The sequence below is a fragment of the Perca flavescens genome, chromosome 16 (genome assembly GCF_004354835.1).
Source record: "Perca flavescens isolate YP-PL-M2 chromosome 16, PFLA_1.0, whole genome shotgun sequence".
Lineage (NCBI taxonomy): Eukaryota > Metazoa > Chordata > Actinopteri > Perciformes > Percidae > Perca > Perca flavescens.
The window spans coordinates 19,019,438-19,041,208 of record NC_041346.1 but is presented as its reverse complement, the minus strand read 5'-3'; the positions used below and the strand labels follow the sequence as shown (position 1 = coordinate 19,041,208).

At 40.4% G+C, this 21,771-nt stretch overlaps 1 protein-coding gene across 1 annotated transcript in view; it reads left to right on the top strand.

The window, feature by feature from the left end:
- Nucleotides 1–21,771, top strand: part of ass1 (argininosuccinate synthase 1) — a 28,416-nt gene that overhangs the window by 3,779 nt on the left and 2,866 nt on the right. Inside the window, exons 2-13 of the mRNA XM_028601545.1 lie at nucleotides 30–164; nucleotides 1,558–1,626; nucleotides 3,020–3,208; nucleotides 4,918–4,974; nucleotides 5,094–5,168; nucleotides 6,198–6,268; nucleotides 6,387–6,417; nucleotides 11,573–11,663; nucleotides 15,204–15,288; nucleotides 16,115–16,179; nucleotides 18,745–18,876; nucleotides 20,502–20,658. Coding sequence (XP_028457346.1) covers nucleotides 63–164; nucleotides 1,558–1,626; nucleotides 3,020–3,208; nucleotides 4,918–4,974; nucleotides 5,094–5,168; nucleotides 6,198–6,268; nucleotides 6,387–6,417; nucleotides 11,573–11,663; nucleotides 15,204–15,288; nucleotides 16,115–16,179; nucleotides 18,745–18,876; nucleotides 20,502–20,658 — 1,124 coding nt within the window. The 5' untranslated portion in view covers nucleotides 30–62. The remainder of the gene's footprint in view (nucleotides 1–29; nucleotides 165–1,557; nucleotides 1,627–3,019; nucleotides 3,209–4,917; nucleotides 4,975–5,093; nucleotides 5,169–6,197; nucleotides 6,269–6,386; nucleotides 6,418–11,572; nucleotides 11,664–15,203; nucleotides 15,289–16,114; nucleotides 16,180–18,744; nucleotides 18,877–20,501; nucleotides 20,659–21,771) is intronic.

Below are 21,771 nucleotides of genomic sequence, written 5' to 3'. Positions count from 1 at the left end.
CCTGTCTCTTCTCTGCTTCCACTCCACAGCTTCTCTACCTGTTGGACTGAACGGCCCTCATCATGTCTAAAGGGACAGTGGTTCTAGCCTACAGCGGTGGATTGGACACATCCTGTATTCTGGTTTGGCTGAAGGAACAGGGTTACGATGTGATTACGTTCTTGGTAAGGTTTAGAGACCAGTGTGTTTGCAACATGTATCTTAGTTTGTTAGTCTAGTTTTCAACCAGCTGCTTTTGCATGTCATGTAGGACTGGGCAATATATGTATCAATATAAATCGATATTGTGATATGAGACTATATATCGTCTTAGATGTTGGATATCGTATTATCGTTATATGACATAAGTGTGTCTTTTCCTGGTTTTACAGGCTGCATTACAGTAAAGGGATTTTCTGAACTCGCAGTTCTATTATTTGCCTTTACCCACTTAGTCATTATATCCACATTACTGATGATTATTTATCACAAATCTCATTGCGTAAATATTTAGTGAAAGCACCAATTGTCAACCCTACGTATCGTCGCAATATCGTTATCGAGGTATTTGGTAAAAAATATCGCCTAGCCCTAATTTCAGGTATCTCTCAAGTTTTACAATATACTGTTTTTAGGCAGCTGACGCAATTTGTCATACACCAGACATGTTGGAGTTTTTAATTGGCTGTCTAAAAAAATCAGAGCTACAGTACCAGTTAACTCCAAACCAAACAGGATTTGGCTTCATAATGCAAATGCAAATCTAGCTGGATTTACTTTCTGCCCTGGGGCAGTTTAGAACTGCAAAGCAGGCAGATTTTCTTGTTTAACTTTTCATTCAGTGGTGTTGTGGTTCGGTGTGGGGGGATGGGTAATTGTCTGTGGTTCACTGCTGTGGCACTGAGGTGCTCTCCAGGGAAATAGAATAGCAGGCACTGATGATTGTCTTTCCTGAAACTTTGCACTTGCTTCAACTTGTCAAACAACTGGTATGCAAGTGTTATTCACAAGTAATGGAAAAGAGTTGACAGGTTTGCTGGAATGTCATTGTCTTACTTTTTGACAATGGTTTTGTTATACTGTATGTATTGAATTGTAGCATTGGACGTGACTCATCCTTAATCAACTGTGACTGTAAGATCAGAAAATCACTGAAATTAAAATGATAAAGTGGTGAAAATATCTAAAGCATAGTAAAGTGTTTGTGCTGCAGATTTGTGTTGTTTTACTAGATAAGTATGTCTGCAGGAAAATATTCCCTTGTTTAGTGTTCAGCTCAGGAGATCAGACAGCCTCTTCAAGCCCTTAAGTGGTGTTCATGCTTGGTTTCCGCTGTCAGGTGGTCGCTACATCTCCTCGACAGACGTGATCTGAATTACAAGGTCATGGATTGGCAGAATTAATACTTGCACAGTCATGAGCTGGCATTTTTTATATGTGGAGGGCTTTCATGTTATTCCACAGGAGGTCCAAACTCAAATAACTGGACAGTTTTTGTTTTTTAATTGTGTGTAGTCTTTGTTGCAAATATTTGTGAAATTTTGTGTCACTTTGATGTACAATTAAATGTGTGTTTAGGCCAACATTGGGCAAGATGAAGATTTTGAAGCAGCCCGGAAAAAGGCAGAAAGCCTCGGTGCGAAGAAGGTAAGAGACTGAATGAAATATGATGTTGCTTTATAGGCATTGTCAGTAATTTTCCATCTTCATACCCAGAATTTTTCCAGAAATGTCTTAACTGTCAGGCATATACCATATAAACTTTTTAATATATATGTATATATATATATATATATATATATATATATATATATATATATATATATATATATATATATATATATATATATATATATATATATATATATATATATATTAAATAATATATATATATGTATAGTGCTGTCAAACGATTAAAATATTTAATCGCGATTAATCACATTGTCATACTTAACTCGTAATTAATCACACATTTTTATCTATTCTAAATGTCCCTTGATTTCTTTTTGTCCCATTATTTCTTTTTTTCTCATTTTAATGCTCTTATCAACATGGAAAAGTGGATCGGCTTGCTTTGTGCTTTTGTCGCCTGGCTTTGATGAGGGGGCGGAGAATTCGCTGTGTGCTTGGCTGTCAAGTGGTATTTCAGATGGGATGTGCTGCGATGATAGCTCAGTTCACAACAACAAAACACACAGATCAATTTGCTCTTGTCAGTGGAACTTTTTAAAAGGAAACTTTTCATTCAGAATCTTATTTTGCATCCATTTCGGCGTCTCGCGCTCGCCATCCATTCAAAACGTAACGTTAGCCTACTACTCTTTTGCCGGCTCGCAAGCCCAAACAAGTGTGTGCGGCGCGCCGGTTGTTTTGTTTCCGGTCTAGCTAGATCCGGCGTGGTGTTGTAGTTTTTCTAACGTTACCGGTTGTTGCAACAGCATGTGAAAAAAACTACAGAGTTTGCTAGGCCGAAAAGAACGTTAATCTCGCGATAAACAAATTGACGCCGTTAAAATGGGTTTGCGTGAACACTGTTAATAACGCGTTTAACTGACAGCACTATATATATATATATAGGCAAATATTGGCATTCATAGTGGGTTCTAATGGTAAACACTGATTTTGAAGAAGCTTAAGATCAATCTTTTTGCTGTAAATATCATTGTATCCTATCAGATGTCAGAGCTTCCCCCAAACACCTAGTTATACCAACAAAGAAGTATTTTTAAAATGTTCTCTAAGGCCTTAAAGCAAGTTTCCAGCCACTTCAAGTACAATGTCATAGCATGCTGTAATGAATGGAAATCAGTAGCTGCTTTATTCAGATTCTTGCGTTAGCAAGGTTTTTTGCATTCATATCTCATACTTACTGTATGACACAATGTTTTTTGTGGCAAACACTCATCAGTTATTTCTTTTCCTAGAATATATAATAAATAATTCATTCAATATTTCTCACATAGAAATGGCCCAGAGATGAATAAAATCAAGAACTTTACACAAAGACCTGTTCTGTGTCCTCACATCCGTTCTTGTTTAGGTTTTCATTGAAGACCTGCGTTCAGAGTTTGTGGAGGACTTCATCTGGCCCACAGTTCAGGCCAATGCCGTCTATGAGGACAGATACCTGCTGGGCACTGCGGTAGCCCGGCCCTGCATCAGCCGCCGTCAAGTCGAGATTGCACGCAGAGAGGGTGCCCAGTTTGTCTCCCATGGTGCCACAGGAAAGGTAAACCAGACACAGGACAAGAGACTACACTCTGAGGAAGGAGAATTTTCATCTTTATTTTACATTTTCTTGTCTTTATTCTAGAGCTGGGACAGAAAAGAGTAAGTTTGGGAATGATACAGAACTAAAGACCATACTGAAATTAAACTCTCAGCTTTGTGGTTACATGCTATGTGCCTGATCAACAAGTATGCCCCAGACAGTCAGTGAACACAAACTAACTACAGTAGGTAACTGTCCAAACTCTGGACATGAGGATTTTGTTTGCAGGGTTGAACATTAACTTTTGTCTAACTTGTCAACCAAGCCGCAATAGTAAGTCAGTGAGAGCAATGTCTGCCCTCCATTCAGAAACTATAACGGTCCTCTATTTAGTTGTCTATTCATTAAAAGAAAATGTTTCCTGCTCAAATCTGAGACACATGTTATCATCTCTATTGCCTGCACTTTTCCTCACACTGACAGCACTGAACCATCAGCTAAATGAAATGAGTCACTGCAGTTCAAAGAAACATGCAAATAGGTGTTAGTTTTGTGCTTTGGAGGCCTGCCAAATGATGTCTGATTAGTATGAGAAATGTTGAACATTAGCCATGAAACATTGTCAGTTCTGTACATTTTGTGGATAGATACCTTGTTTCAAAGATCTGTATTCCCTCATGACATGTTGGCTCTATTCATGTGTATTAGGATAATCTGGCATGTTTTACCTCCTAATTAGCTGTGAAACCTACACCTGGAAGATAAATAAATTATTCCAAAGTGTTGTAAAACTAGAGAAGAACTGAAGCAAGTGTTCTTTTCTTCATCTAACATAGTGCTGTAAGATGCAGTCTGTGACTGCTATTAAGGGCTGTCATAGTTTGCAAAGTAAAATTATATAGTATAATTATTTCGCATTGTGACTGAATTCAGAAGATTTCTTTTTTTTTTTTCATTTATTCCTTTAATATACAGTTCATTCAACACCTTTTTTTTTTACAGATTTGTTCTTGTATTTCCATTATCCATCATCAGTTGAAATGCAGTGTCGACATTCTGCCTGTAGATGGAGACCAATACCACATCATAAAGTTAGAATACAGACCTCAAATAATAGGTTGTTAACTTCATCAGCTGTTCATTAGCAGTTTTTAATGTGTGTTTTTTATTAGTGGTAATTAAGACAATGCAGATGGCTACCCTTTTATATTTTATCATATAGTTTTATATCATATATTTATCTATCAAGCTGATTAATGAAGAAAGATGGAGCACTGTACAGGAAAATATACTGTAGGGATGAAAACTCAAGCAAGGATGTGATCATGGCATATCATCATATAGAGCTTTAATTGTTAGGCAATTAATCGATTGACAGAAAAGTAATCTGCAACTATTTTAATTATTTGTGTATTTTATTATTTCTTCCTGTGGTTTTCTTTGTCGACCATGATAGTAAATTGAAGATATTTGAGGTCTAGACTGTTGGTTGCATAAAACTAGCTATTTGAATATGTCAATGTTGGGCTTTGGGAAATAGCACAAGGACTTTTTCACTGTTTTTCTGACACTTTACTGACAAACAATTTAATCAATAATGAAAAAATCCAGCCCTACACTACACACTTTCAGTTACTGTTGTTGATTTCAAACGGTTAACCTAAATACAGATGAACACACCTCACATGTGGTACATAAAGTTGAGTCATTGTGTTTGTGTTTTGTAGGGCAATGACCAGATACGTTTTGAGCTCACATGCTACGCCCTCTATCCCGAAGTTGAGGTAAGTTTGCTGTTTTACTGCATGGAGATTATGGTGTGTACTGTTTGCCGCAGCATCTGTTAAAGTGGAAGTGCTGCAGGCTGGCCAGCACTCTCACTCCCTCGGTTTGTGCTGTTCAGATCATTGCACCGTGGAGGATCCCTGAGTTCTACAACCGCTTCCGGGGGAGAAAAGACCTGATGGAATATGCACAGGTAACTCAATCAAGTCTGCCAATATCAAAATCTGTAGTTCAGTTTGTTGGTGTTTAAGGCTGCCAACTAAAGGTTCCTTTAATTATTGATAAATCTTTCATTGATTTGAAATGATGAATCCACTATTTGGTCTATAACATGTCCAAACGGCACAAAGTAATGTCCTAAAATAATTATTTGTTTAACAAACAGTCCAAAAGTACTGTATTTGTCACAGGTGACAGTATTGCATTTGTCACAGATGAAAGTACCCTATCATCACAAATAAACATTTAAGTTTTTATGAAAGTAACAAATTTGAGATTTTGGTATGAAGAAGTTTCTTGATTTTCTTTCTAATACTCTCTTGTACCTATTTTGTATCTGTATACAGCTTTCAATTTATGGTAGATCTCTTCTAATTTATATTTTCATTTGCTCTGTTTTTAACCCCTTTTGAATCTGTATCTGGTCTGTGATCAATAAAGTGTTATCAAATTCTTTGAACAAAATATTAAATCCCTTCACCATGTGTATTGAATTCAGATGCCTTTGGTGAAAAATATAATGTAGTATGATTATATTTACAGTTATCCTAACCATTTTCAGATTTAGATTATTTAGATCACACACGCATTCATTGGCAGTTTTTTCATAAGGTCCCATTAGATGGTGATTTAGACCCATTTTTCCCACTAGAGGGTGGTCATGATGTTTTAGTGAACACAACTCTCTTGCTGGCCCCGGAGTACTTGTAAAATCACACAATCTTAAAACACAAATTTTTGACTTTTCCTTTGAACCTACCAAAAATATCTTTTTTGATTTGTTTTTGTTCTTGGCTCTTAAAGACAGAAGCAGCGTAGGGAAACATGCATTTGGTTACAAAATCCAGCCGCTGGATATACAGTAGTTTGCTTGGTTCCTTGTATTCAGAACTTGCTCAACAGATAAGTATAACTCTGATTTAAAGTCTCTAACCGTCAGGTGCAGTTAGCTTACAGGCAAACAGAATGTAACCTAACAACCACTTTTTCTGTCAAACTGTAGCAACATGGCATCCCTGTGCCTGTCACTCCTCGGGCACCATGGAGCATGGACGCCAACCTTATGCATATAAGGTGGGTAGGACTGGTGTGATACACCTTGTTTAGTTCCTGTTTCAATGTTTTATTATAATTATTAATTATTTATTTTTATCAAAATAATAATAATTATTGCAATTATATTTCTTCACAGTTATGAGTCTGGCATCCTGGAGAATCCCAAGGTAATACCCATTCCCAATGGCATGTCTACAAATTCCTTAACAAAAAAGCTCCTACTTTTAGTTTTTCCTTTGTCCTCCTTGTGCAGGAGATTAATGAAACTGACACATTTATATTAACTACAGATACACGTGTATACTGTACAGAGAACACTGTTATGAATAAGCACTGATTAAATACCAAGAAAGTCACTCGTCTTAAATAACATTCTTCTTTCACACTAATGTATGTTAACTGACAATACTGACTTTAATCAAAACACATATATTTTCTAATATATATTTAAAAAAATCTTGCACTGACACTGTTATTCAATCAACTGTAAAACTGAACTGGAGATATTTTAGATAAAATGTCTTGAGATTCTACATAAACATCTAGACAGTCAATGTCATCTAAGTATACTTCAGTACCTGTTTTTAAAATATTTTGTACTACATTATGATGTAATCTAGTGCTAAAATGAATAGAACAATCAGAAACAAAATTACAAAAACATTTGTCATCCCATTTACTGTTTACATTCAAGTACAGTAAATAATCTCCTTTCTCCTCACACACACATAATGTCGCTGTAATTTCCACAACAGCAGATCTTTTTTTACAGTTAAAGGGCATCATTCACTTGGAGTGACCTTAAAAATAACATGGCAGTAAGGCTACTGTTCCTCCTGCTGACCCATGCCAGCCCTGCCAGAGACAAAACACGGTTCACTCTCCCACAGTGCCATTGGTAAGACACAGTTTGATCTCTGCTGGGGTCAGAGGTCAAAGCAGTACATGCAGGTTGCCCCCAGTGACCCCCAAAGCTCCCATCCCTTGGTCGCTGTGTCTGTGTCTCTGTCTCTCCTCACCCCGGGTCCTCGCCGGGCCCTGGGAAGAGCCTGGGACACACAGACACTGACTTGTCGTCAGCAACGCTTCGACTAATTCCCAATTTCATGGGAGCCGGGGAGGGGGAAGGGTTAGGGCGTTGCACCCAGCTGGGGCCTCCTGAGTTCCAGCCCCAACTCCTCGGGACCTCATTGTTCCACTGGTTGCGCCGCCGCGGGCTGCGACGTGGGAGGGGAGCCATTTCATCGTGACACCGTGACACCAAAATGTCACCAGTAACAGTAAAGTACAAAGGCAGCGCTCCAGACAGATGAGTCCCCAATGGACGGGGTATCGCAAGGAGGCGAGGGGTCCCGCGTTGCTGGAGTGGAGATGCAGGGCCACTGTAACTCACAGACCTCTATTTCTCTCACTCTTTCTCTGTCCCCTTCCCACCCCTCCGCTGCCTCTTTAGTGGTCGGCCTGTGGAGAAATGTTTTGAAAAGAATGAGGCGAACCGGCTCAATAGCATAGCGATGTATGATGACAGTATTGTGTAACTGATTTCATTCAGGAGTTTTGTGTTGGACCATTTACTCCAATATTGAATCGATTAATGGCATTAAATACAATGAAATATTTATGGTGCAGGGGTCCAGAGTGGTAAAAGGATTTGAATCCATTACCCAGGGCACGGAATGATATTTTGAACTTTGAACAAGCTGTGATTGAGTAATTTTCAGTAGCCACAACCTCTGGCAATTGGACTTTTTCAAAGTATGTTTGTTAATCAGGGTCAGAGTAAACCTCACAACAACATCACAATATCTAAATATTATTCTTAGGTTAAACATTCATGTGAACCAAACCAGTGTAACAACAGCAAAGTGAATTTCTCACCCAAATGCTTGAACCATCATGACAGATTCTGATCGACCTAGAGGGTCATCTGAAAGAGGTCATCTTGTTCTAAGTATCTCCTCTGTGTATCAGCCTCTCTCTCTCTCCTCCAGTTACAGCCCTCAAGGCTCAGGGCGGACCTCAACTATTCAAACCCTACAACGCCCCCCCATGTGGTACAAAAGCCCCTCTCTGCTCAACACAGTCAGATTAGGAACTGTCCAAATGGCCGCTCATATGTTCTCCTGTAGATAAGAGTCAGCAGAGTTCAGGTTACTCTATGATTAACATGGTATCCTTCCTGATAACCCCAAACCATCTTGCCTGTAGCACAATGGCCTGGTGACTTTTTTTATTTACTCACTCCCACCTGGCAGCATTAACCTATGTGAAGACATGCGCCCAGGGCAACTTCAGTTATCTGTTATCTTAATACAGTCAGATTTAATGATATTAGCATGCACCTGACTGCATTGAGCTGTCGTTAAGTTGAACAACTTATGTTTCCACATTAGGTTCAGGTTTTGTTGGCATGGGTTGGGAAAAAAACAAACTCATAAACATTACCCGGCATTGGAATGGAACATTTTATACACTGTCAGTGTGTATTTTAACCATATCCCCCACCCATAGTTATCATTAACATGTCAGATTGGCTGTGTTGTGGTGTTCTTGTAAGATGGCTCCACACCCCGCAGTTTTCTCACTAACTCCTCTCTCTCTGCCGCTACACATGAGCAGCCAGGGCCCAGCCTAAGGCAGCCTGACACTCGTCCTGAGTCATTAAAACATCACCTCAGTCTTAATTATAGCTTGTGTCAGTGAGCTTCCTCGGGCCCACTGCGCTCTTTGAGCACGGAGCTGATAGGCCCCTGCTTGTGTTGACCAGGAGTAAATGAGCGTGACGCCAAGCCTCCGCTCACCTAGAGGAAATGAAACCTTGTTTTCTGCTGGTTGCATTGCTGGCTGGAAAGATGGATAAACAGAAGACTGCCTGTAGGGGAAGGAAGTGGGCTTGTAGGTGTATATATGCATGTGAATGTGTGCTTTGAAGCAAAGAGGTCAGCGTTTGTCATGTGCCTTGGCTGCCCTCAGGTCTGATTGGTCTGACCTGTAATATTTAGCAAGTGCTCCCTGTGTCCATTGTGGCATCACTATAGCTTTGCCTCCATGTAGAAGTGCCTGTTGTCCTCATTAAATTCAGCTGAAGCCATAACATTAACCCAAACAGCCTGGGTGTTAAGAATATACATATCTCTTCAGCACATCATGTGTATATTGTTTTATTTTTGTCTCAATTTGTCAAGTTTGCATTTTAAAGAGAAGGACAGACTTGAAACGTGGTGATTTAAGCGTCATTTCCAACCCATTGCGCCAAAGATGTTTTTACCATCCTCATCTCTTCTATCTTCCTCTCAACTCTCCCCTCCTTTCCTCCCCCTCTCCCTCCTGCCACCTCTGCCTCTTTTGGCTCTGTTGGCTTCGATTGAAAACCAATGAGGCAACTAATATGTGGAAAGATAGAAATTTACTTGCTTTAAGTTCATGCGTCAGCCTTCTTCTTTGCTGTATGGGCCACGTTTAGCACAACAATATGGTAGAAGCAAAGACTGCCAAAGGAGCTGCTACATGATACGCTTCATGCCCCATTTCCCACCAATACCCCCTGCCCCTGCCTTCTCTGTCTCTACCTTTTCCACTCTTTCAGGGCCATGGCTTTGGGACAGGTCCACCTGCAGGGGGTTTGAATTGAAATGCATTGATCTCTCGCTCACTGGAAACAAGCCAGTTCCCCTCACTTTTCCTTTTTTCTTTGTTACCATTTGAGCTCTCATGGTTGGAGCATGCATGAGTTTTTAAGCATTCCTCATGAATGTTTATACATTTTAAATGTGTTTTTAATTCATCAGATAAAGATTGTTATTAATTGAGGCCTTTCTCTAAGCCTTAGTGCAGTTAAACACTTTTGTTGTTTTATAGGCAATTAAAACTCACACAGGAAACAGTGATGTTTTAAAACTCGGGTAGTTCATTAAATTCATCCTGAACCAGAAATCTAAATATGTATTTATCCTAAGCTAAAGTACTTTAATCTGTTTTGGCAGAAAGACTTAATCTGGAGCTGCTTGTTTAATTAATGCATAACATGTCAAACACTATAAAAGTAATATATAATATATAAGTTTGCCCACAAGTTAGCAACCCATACAGCCAATGGCTCATATGCGCTATACTGTGTTTTATGTAAAGGTTGATTTGTTTACAACCAGCATATAACACCACAGGAACCATAGACTTTTACATTCTCCAGTGTTTAAAATTCAGTCCCCCCTCAAAGAGTATGCATCAAAAGGCTTTTTTAGGGTAGTCATTTCTCCCCTCTCCTGCTCTCATTTGGCATCTTTCAGGGCACTGAAGCAGAAAATAAAGGAGAGGAAGACGGGCGCCTTCCCAGTCAATTTTGGTGTTTAGTTAAAAGGAAGGAAAGTGATTGCGCTGCTCGTTTTCTCCTCACTGACAGGCGATGAGCGGATGCCGATTAGTTATTGTATGATGATTTAGTGTCTGGTAAAGCTTTCCATTTAAATGCACCCAGTAGTTATTTTGCATAGTTCCCCTGCAATTTGCCTCAGCTCAGGAGACATTGGCCATCGTCTTGTCCTAATGCTGTGTAATTGTTGGAGGGCCACATCACTGGGCAGACACGTCAGACCGCCACGCTCTTTTAGGTCCCAACCATGACTTACTGAAATCGTTCCCGGCTCCCACCAACTGGAAAACCGACAAGCATCTGTCAAGCAGTACAACTTTAGTGGATTTAGGGTGTGGACTTTGTTGTGTGATGCCCATTTAGCAAAATTCTTCTTTTGAAAATAAAATAGAAGGTACACGTCACTCAGAAAATCAAAACTGGAAGATTAGAGGAAGTGAAGATAGATAGGGACGCACAGCAGACACATGATAGAATCGGCAGATCTGAGATTTTTACAGACAGGCAGAATATTATTGAGGACGTTGTGTTGCTCAAAAAGGTTCTGTCATAGTATCAGGTGTTTTTTGACTTGTCATGTGTTCACTATTCTTGGGGATGTGAGTAATTTCTTTCTTTTGCCCTTTTCCACTCTCCTCGCTGCATCCCACTTTTCCCCGCCTTCCCCTATGGTGAGGGGCTATGTAGGAAAAATGGAACATTGATTTTTTTTTCTCTCTTTTTTTTGTCTTCACTCAACTCCTGATGGTGTTTTCAGGTTTCTCCTTTTTCACGCATCATCCTCCCTTTTCTTCTCTCACGCCACATCTAGAGTTGTCCTTTATCACCTCGCACAATAGTCTCCCCATCCACAGTATTGTTGTTTGATGAGGTCTCAGAAGGTCCTGGTTATTCATCAAGGGGAATAGAAATGTGTGAAATGGAGAGTGAGTGCATGTTTTTATGTTTTTCAGAGCCATGCTCCGGCTGACCTGTACCTAATGACCAAGAACCCAGAAAATTCTCCCAACGCCCCTGACGTACTGGAGATAGAGTTCAGAAACGGTTTGTGCTTGCAGCATGTGTCACCAGTTGATTTCTCTGTCAGTGTTCTTTTTTTCTTTTCTTTTTTTTAACCTTTCATGCCAAAAAAGTTATGAGTTACGTTATGAAAGCTCGGAACTGACATTATTATTTTGATTTAATGGAAATTCAATCAAATAATGTTAATGTCCCTTATATGTGAGCATGATAACTAAATTAAATGATAAAAAATGCATTTGTGGCTGGGTTGGCTCAGTGGGTAGAGCAGGCGCGCATATATTTAGAGGTTTATGCCTCGACGCAGAGGTCCAGGGTTCGAGTCCAACCTGTGACGATTTCCTGCAGGTCTTCCCCCTCTCTCCCCTTTCTTTTTTTTTTTTTTAAAGATAATTTTTTTGGGCATTTTAGGCCTTTAATTGACAGGACAGCTGAAGACAGAAAGGGGAGAGAGAAGGGAATGACAGCAAAGGGCCGCAGGTCGGAGTCAAACCCGGGCCCGCTGCGTCGAGGAGTAAACCTTTATACATGGGCGCCCGCTCTACCAACTGAGCTATCTGGGCGCCCTCTCTCTCCCCTTTCTCACTGTCTTGTCCATTAAAGGTGGAAAAGCCCCAAAAATAATCTAAAAAAAAAAGAAATGGAAACATCTGGCTTATAATTGGTCTTACCTGTCATATTTTAAATTGATTTGGTATTTGTCTGTTGAATGCAACCTGGTCTCTTGCATTTGAACTTCATTTATATTATACAAAATTTGCACTTAATTTGAAAACTGTCAGGACTTTCCCAGGCTTGGTTTCTAAAATCTGTCTCCATCAAAAACCGATTGGATGCATATCTTTTGTTGTATAAAAGTGTGTACACACTGGAAAATAAGTTTGTTAGTGTGCCTGATTTTTATTGAATTATATCAGTTCTGAACTTCTATAATGTATCCGTAAAAGGTAGTGTTTATCCTCACTCAGTGTCCACGGCCCTTCATGTTATTTAACATTGATGGTTGTCGCCGCAGGGCTACAGCTCTCACGCTGACCCGGTTGCACTTTATCACCATTCCTGACCACCCAGACTTATCCTTAACCCTTCACAGCATTACTTGGTCCAAAGCTGCCATGTTTGGCCCGGGGGCACACACAGGCCGGAAGCATTAAGTCCAGCTAATACACCAAGCCCTTAGGGGCCAGAGAAACCCTCATTAGATATATTGCCATGAGGGCCAAGCTGAATAGTGGAAAGTGTCACATGTTTGCGTAAAGAGAAAATGGCAAGAAACATCCATGCCTAGGGCAAATGGCACAGAGGTCTCTTCATCCCTGGTCACTGGTGGAGGTTGCAGAGCACTAACATCAATCGGCTGAGAGACACTAGCTCCTCTGATCACATGGGCTTGATGGGCAGCTTTATGAGCTAATATAGTAATATAAAGGAAGTTCAGAAGGTTGGCAGAAGATTTGGAGGGAATATTTGTGACCACTTAAGCTGATAAAAGTGCCTATTAAAATGCCATTTGGTAGTCAACATGTATCATCACTGACATGGTGTCCAGAACATTTTCTTGGGGAAACGGGTAAAGTATTACCCGTTTCCCAAAGAAAATGTTTAACTATAAAACAAGTAGGTCGGTGTCAAGTCAGCTGGAGAAGAGATATGCTTTTGTAAAACAGCGATGCAGTAGTAAAGCCCAGTCTGGTTTCGCGGGTTCTTTGCAGGCCTGCGCTCCGTTTTCACACACATTCTCTGTGCCTTTATTGAGCACCCTATGACAAAAGCTGTTTTAGCTGTCCACACAAAGGCCCGAGCCTACTCCTCCCTGTGAGCACAAGATCAGCACAAGAATGTTTCATTTCATTCCCCCTCCCACCTTTTTATCCCTGCCTTTCTCACCAAAGTTTTCTCACTGATTAAAAAAGAATATTTAACGACAGGAACCTTTTCCCCCGTCAAACACTCCATTCCCCAATTCTCTCCCTTTTTTAAGAAAAAAAAAATGTCATCCCTCCCTCCTTTCATGCCAAAGAAGTGGAGAGGAAAAAGAGACAGAGAGGAAAAATGTAAAGCAGTAATTTTTCCTACAACTGTGTCTGTGCTCCCATTGTCTGCACTGTTAGGCTGCGAAAAACTGAAGAAAAGGATCACGGAGAGAAAAAGACCCCCGAGTGAATGATAGAACCCGCATGATGGAGAGAGCGAGGAAAAAGAGAGCACAGGGACGAAATGCCAGCCCCTACACTCCCACGTTCAGACACTTAATTTATTTGAACTTTTAATCTAATTATTAGGTATCTGGGAGGGGGCACGATTTTAATAATGCACCATCCACATTGCCCTCTCCTGCACAGGGAGGTACTTTTTCTTCCTCCATGGGAGCCACCACGATTCCCGCGATATGAGAATGAGCCATCAACAAAGCCCTTGTCTAAAAAAATGTGTCAAGTCCTTCACGTGTCATTCCTATGAAGGCTTTGTAAACGCTGGTTGAAAGGCAAATATAAGTGCTGCTCTTCTCTTCAAAGCTATGTGACTGACAAATGCAAGCATGCTTAAGTATGTATAGGACTGAGCACTGGATGGATGAGAGTGAATATCAGCAGATCTTTTCTCATTTCCTCTCCTTGTATTGTGTAGTCTGCAAATGATTGTAATAAGTTTGAATAAGCAGGTCCATGACAGTGATTGATGTGTACTTGGTTTAAGTGGCTTTAGAGAGGAAGTGTGTGGAGTCAGTATGTTTTTTTTTTTTTTTTTTTTTTTCAAGGAAAACGTGTGTGTGTGTGTGTGTGTGTGTGTGTGTGTGTGTGTGTGTGTGTGTGTGTGTGTGTGTGTGTGTCTCATAGTGGTAGGAAGATGGGTGATGATGAATCTGAAAGTGGTTTTGTCTCCTGCACATGCGCATGAACTCACAAACACTCAGTGGCACAAAAAAAATCTCAGCGCTAAAGAGCGTATGGGTAACAAAGCTGCGTGTGTAATTGAATTAGGAAAAGGCCTGCCCACGATTTCACAGCTTTCAAATGAGCAGGGCCTTTGAATTTATTAGCCCTTCTCACCACCTCCTTTTGTAATGGTATTTACTTTTAGCTGACAACTATTGATTTTAGTGACTGTGATAATGAGCGCTTATCAGCAGATTTGATCACTCTTTTTATTTTTTTATTTTTTTGACAATTTTGTCAGCTGTAATGAATCTTTCCATTAGTTTTTGAAAAACCATATCCCAAAACTGATTTAAACTACAAGCCCTGTTCATCTGAACTACCTACAAGCAAACAGCTCTATTAGCCATCAGCCTTCAGACAGACAGTGCTCACAAAACTGCATAAAGGTTACATTTGTACTCATTGTTCTTTATGTGCTATGCGATCGATTCTCTGATCTTGTGAAATTCGCTTTGGTCTTTGCTGCTACTACTACTACTTGAAGTATTTTCTCTCCACATCAGTTACCAATAAGGTGAAAGATAACGCATATCCAAAAACAATTTTGACTTAATGCATGATGCTGACAGCTATTCAAGTAATGCTCATTTTAGGAAATCATTATTTTTTATTTTTTTTCCTTTAGGAGTGCCTGTAAAGGTGACCAATGAGAAGGAAGGCACATCCAAGGATTCACCCCTTGAAATCTTCTCATACCTCAATGTGATTGGGTAAGCATTTTTCTAATGTCTATAAAGCATTTACTGAAAAGTCCTTTTTCCTTTCCCTATATGATTTGTTACATATCAAGTGTAAGGAAGCCTCTCTATTAGATTAGTATACATGTGTCCCCAGAGGTGGCGCATTTGTTAAGTTCACCACCTCTTGAATGATGTTTATCTGTCACTGCTGGCCTGGGATCAGATCCCACCAGAGCTTTCCCTCCTGTGTCTTTTCCACTCTCTGCTTTCCGACTGTCCGAATAACTGAAAAGTACTGAAGGTGAGCTGATTGATGCTACAGAATAATCTCCTACCACTTTGAGCTTCGGTTTGCTTGTGATGATTTTTCTCAAGCTTGTTCATTACATGCATCACAAACTAGTTTGTAACATTTGTAGATCTGAATTAATGCCATGGATTTAATGTCCATTTTCAGGGGAAACTAAAATGGTTTTTCAGCTTTGTTATTCAAAATATAATATTGAAGGAGAGGAGATAATGAATGAAACAGACTGTGTGTAGAAGATGCCTCAGCTACTTCTAAGGCTGACTTTACCAATGATGCTCACAGGTCTGTGGAAAAATTACGAGGAGACATATTGTAACGAGGGTGTGAATTCTTTCCTGTCTGCTGTGTTTTTTTCTTTTTGCTCTTTACTAATTGGAATGTTTAATTTTGTATTGTTTATTAACAGATGATCATGTTTTTGACTAGCCAGACAATTAAAAATGTACTTAAAGGCTCTTTATGTGGGCTAATCTAATTCAAGGTAAAATGAATGTATGAGTGTGTGTCCACTTAATAGTTGCCTGGCTCTCCCTGTCTTTCTCGTAGTGGAAAGCATGGCGTTGGCCGGATTGACATCGTTGAGAACCGTTTCATCGGCATGAAGTCTAGAGGTAACAGATTAAAATGTTTATCTGTTTTTATCAGTCCTTGTTATGACATCTTTTTCTATTTGTACCAAATTAGTCTGACAGGCTTCCCCACTCACACAAACAGTGATATACACTGTAAATGCAGGGAGATGGACATATTTGCACTTACTCTGAAACCCGTCTCAATATTTTAATTTTACATCCATTCAAAAGCTTTTCTTTCAGTATGCAGGGCTTTCATGCAATTTGCAGTTATTTTACGTGAGTGCTTTTTGTCACACTTGCTATTCCGCTTCCATAAAAGTGGGCTGAATGACAAAAACACTCTCCTCAAAGGAAATGTTTTCCTCTGGTTCACCTGGAATCATAGGCACTGAAGTTCTTTCCATTCTCTCATGCATACTCAGTACAGAAAACACACAAACTGCGAACAAGATAGCGACGCGCACGCTTCACTGGATACACACAAATACACAGTTGATCACATATGTGCACATGCAGTGGCACCAGGATGTTTTTGTCTCTTTATCTTTGGTATCAACAGCTGTCTAGGCCTTGTATGACTCACACACACACACACACACACACACACACATGGAAACATACACACACCCCTTTTCCCCCATATGTGCTATGATTGGCAAATTGACTGACCAACAGACTTGTAGCTGTGGTGCAACTTGGCAGGTGGAAATTGGAAAATGGGATGCCCACTTTTCTCTCCCCTCGACTGAACAAAAGATCAAAGCTTTTTCCTCCACTGAAGCAATAGAGAGAGGAAGAGAAGAGGTGGAGCACAAGGTGTCCAATTGGTTGAATAACTACCATCAAGTGTACATGTTGGTCTTCTCTGGACTGGCAGGTCGCGTTAGCACAATAGATGATGGGAGGGACTGAATGGGCACATGTCATACCTATTTTTGTTGGGTCATATTTATTTGTGTGGGGTCAGGGAGGCATGGGGGATTGAAATGGTTTGTCAATAATGTTGTCACTGTGCTACAAAACATTCAACAGCCTGTATGCCAGACTAAGATTTCCCACCTGTCACAGTGCTGTCAAGCCTCTGACCCAAGCACTGGATGTGGTGTTAGCTGAGGTGCACCTATGAAAAGCAGTCGGAAATGGCTATATCTTTCGATAATGAATAGACTGCCTCATGTCCATTCCTTGCTGCTGTCAAACTCTAAGACAGAGGCACTAAAACAATTCTCACAAGTTTCAGAAGCATTTTTTTATGTATTTATTGGAATTATGTATTCAGAAATGTCCCTCCACTAAATAGCAAAGTGTTTCTATGGTAAAAAATATACTCCTATCCATCTTAAGACATTTATCTGCTTTAATTTGCATGTGTTGCCTGTTTATGCTGCACAGTTTGCCCAAAGGGTTAAAGATCAGCACAGGAAGAATTAATTCCTGACCTAAACCCCTTCATGCCTGCAGCATGGTTAGCATACCTGCAGGAACCGTATAAAAGATTAAAACTTCAAAAACCACTGGGGGTGTTGTCTCTTTAAGCTTAACTAAACTGCCACTTTTGGAGCTTACCCAGATAGCGTTTCATTGTTTGCTCCTCTCTGATAAGCTAACTCTCTTTTGGAGTAATTAAGCCAAGTTGTGTTGGAGGGCAGTTTTAACTTATTTAGCTGATAGAGCCAGTGGAAATGTCCCTATGTGCCCTCTGTGGCCCTGGATCACCAAAAAGCCACAAGCCGTTCTAGCTCAGGTGGCATCCTTTTGAGGCTTTAAACAATTAGCAGCATTGCTAAGCCCCATTTTTTGGCCGCAAAGACAAAGTAAGTGCTTCTCCATTTTCAGATCAGGAACGGTGCTGGAGTATTTAGGGTCGTACAGATTTGAGCTCCACTGCTGCATCTGTTAAATCTCAGAAAAGAGTTTGGGAGTTAGAACACCAAGTACATTGTGGAATTTGGCACCCTAGTGTTGGCTTTAGCAAAGGATATGTTGGGCAGTTTGGTACCATAGCTTAAATTAAAAAAAAAACTGAGTATCATTCAAATTGACACATTATGTGAGGAACCATGTATTGGATGGGGAAACAACACTCAGTTTTTCACAATTTCAGCTCACACAAAAATGTCATTGATAAAGCTCCTATTTCCGTTGTCAAATCTGTCTGGTAGCATTTTCCCTGCCCTCCTTTTGTTTTAGCTGGCATTTGAGTGACAGCTTCACTTCTCCTGTCATCTACCTCATCTTTTCTCCCCTCACCCCTCCTTCTCTGTCCAGAGGGGGTAAATTGCAGGGTAGGCAGAGCCCTGGTCCAGTCTCCAGGCTGGCAGGGGCCTCCTACCCTGTCATTTACCCAGGACAGGCTCATCCATGTTTTGTGAGCACTGTCTGTTTGACGGCTGATGGCTAATAGAGCTGTTTGCTTGTAGGTAGTTCAGATGAACAGGGCTTGTAGTTTATGTTCCTATGAATGGCCTTTGATGAGGATGATGAAAGTTGTGATAAAACGGTGTGGTAACGGTGCCTATTGCTCTGTTAATTCCTGTTCAAAAAACTTGCTTGTCTGCTGTTGTGCAAATATTCATTATTCTTTTTGACTGTGTTTTTCAGGGATATATGAAACCCCAGGAGGCACAATTCTGTTGAAGGCCCATTTAGACATTGAGACCTTTACCATGGACAAAGAAGTACGTCGGATCAAACAGGGACTGGGTATCAAGTTCTCTGAACTCGTCTACAATGGTAAATCCCTAAAATACATAATATTTATGAGATTGTCTTTCACTCCCTATGAATTCTAAGCATATTTCTTAGTCATATTTTAAAGCTAGACATGTCATATATTGATTTAAGGTAATTCTACTTAGAAGTACTGTGATTTGACATTACAGATTACATCGGTGTGTATCCATCACAAAAAATTGAGGGATCTGTATCAAGATTATTTATGTTATGTGATTATGTACAAGAAATAAATTATTTTTTGATTTGTTTTAAAACCCCAATAATCACTATCAGTCTCAAAAATCCAGTATGAGTCAAGTGTGTGTGTGTGTGTGTGTGTGTGTGTGTGTGTGTGTGTGTGTTGCTTTTCTTGGCTCAGGTGTCTTAATCATCCCTTCTGCTCAGTCTCCAGTCCCCTGCACCTTCATCCACATAATAGGATCAGTGCCATTAGAGACTGACTACTAGGCCATTTCAGTTATACCCTCCAGAGACAGGAAGCAAACACACACAAAGGTGCTACTTTCAGTATAAGCAGTGCAGAGATTAAACCTATTGTGAGTTTAAATAATTAATAACTGCAGATAGATAGCAGACGGCTGGCAGTGGGGCTTATGTTAACAATCCACCTGTCCTGCATTTGCCTTGCATTAATACGTAAGTTTTCATGAGATAATTTGCAGCAATTAGGCGTAGTGCAGTACAGATGCAGCAAGAATGTGTGTGGAAAGTTAGCTACATGCATATCAGTGGTCAATTAATCATTAATTAATTATTTTTTTAATGAAAAAATGTAAAAGTAAATGTTGAGAACCTATTAATGGTTTATGTAATTTAGTAAAATAAAAGCACCAAACATTTGCAACAAACCTCAATGCAAGTAAATATCTGCTTACTTTTCCTAGTTTCATGTCATTGTAAAATTTTAACTGTTGATAATTTAAAGTGAGCAGTTTAAAAAAATCACTTTATGATAAAAGGTGTTGGTCATTATTCTTTGAAATAAATAGACCAAATGATGATTGATAATGAAATTATTACTAAAATATCCCCAAATAACCAAACAAAGACACTCGCTTGTCATGTTGGACACCTTGTGCTAATCCAGAGGCAATGAAAGCAGGGAAGGATTGTGTCTTTGAACATGGCCAGACGATGAGGTGGAGGTCAGCCGCTGATGAGAGAAGGACCCCTGCTGAGTGGGGCGTGTCTGACCTCTGAACGTATACACACACACCCCTCGCCCATCTGTCTCAGAGATTGATGGGCCAGGTCAGCAAAATGGGACAAAAGAAATGGGTGTATAAACTTCACCTGGAACAGAAATGAGACCAAAGCACAGAGAGTTTTAGCTCATGAAAGAGGGAAGTGTGGGCATCACACACACCCCTGAGCACCCTGCTGCTAATAGAGGATATGCAGAGGAGGAGCCTCTTTCTCCATTTGTCCATCTTGTATAATGTTTTTTTTGCCATTGTCCAATTGATTACATTCATATTAATGCATGTAAATAAATGATACACACACACACAAACACACACACACACACACACACGAACAAAAGAACCTAAATGCTTGTTTTTAAACAAACCTTTACATCCATACTTCATGGTAATATGTTACGGTTTCCTTTCTCGCCTTAGGTTTCTGGTACAGTCCGGAGTGTGATTTTGTGCGACACTGCATAGCCAAGTCACAGGATAATGTGGAGGGCAAAGTGCAGCTGTCTGTCTTCAAGGGACAGGTCTACATCCTGGGACGAGAGTCACCCAAGTCCCTTTACAATGAAGAGTTGGTCAGGTAAGTGAGGGCAGAATAAATTTGTGTGTGTATATGTGTGGCTGTGCTTATAAAACAGAAGAAGCCATGTGTCAGTGAATCAAAGTGTGTGCTTGTTCTGACTTGACAGCTGTGTTTGGCTGCTCTGGGCACAGTGTAGCTATTCCACATGTTCACCAGCGAGCCTGTTCTTAGGTCAGCTCGCCCAAGTTCTCTTATGACCTCCACATTAACATACTAAACCGACCCTGGCTCACAAAGACATCACAGAAGACGTGTCAAGCTCAGTACCTGGAGGGCACACCCGACCCCAACCCCTCCTCCTGCACCCCCGTGGCCTCTTAGCCGCGGTAACAGTGGGTTTGTTCAGGAGGCTGACCTCTGATGCCCTCTGGATAGGCTCAGCACTGACCAAAGTGAAACCCCTCCATATGTCTCTCCATCTCCACTTCAGTCACACACACTCCAGTTGTACCCTAGAGTCAGAGAGCTAATGGCGTTTTCAGCCAGAGGAGAGAGGTGATTTTACTGGGCTTTTAAGAGCAAAGTACCTAGCTGTCATGCTATTTAAGCAGGTCGGAAAGAGGCAGACAAGGAACCACGTCTCACACAGTCAGCCATTTAATGTCTTAGGCTGGTTTGGCAAGTGAAAAAAAAGCCAGAAAAAAACTATCTCAGTATTTTCTGCTGCTGTACTCTCATTCAGCCTGCTTAAGCCATATTGTAAACTGCTGAGTCACAAATTACGACTCATCCATCTTTCAACCAGTCAGTTGTTGAGAAACTCTCACTGACGAAGGCTTGTCGTCTCAGTTTAACACCTGACCTCATACAGACACATATTTCTTATCTGAGGCGACACAAGTATGACAGAGGTGTTGTGTTGCAGCATCACAAAGTCCTCAAGGCCCCTGACAGATGGGCGCAGTGGTTCCTCATAAGGGAGCATAGCAAACGGAACCAATCGAAAACCATCACACATCAGTCTCAAATGTAGTCAGTTACAGTAACACACAAGTTTATACATTTTTTTGTTTTAGAATTGTTTTTATTATGCAAGTACAACGAAAAACAGAGGCAAACAATCTGGTCAACCTGGTTTCCAGTCCAAGTCCATTCAAGTGTTAACCAGTG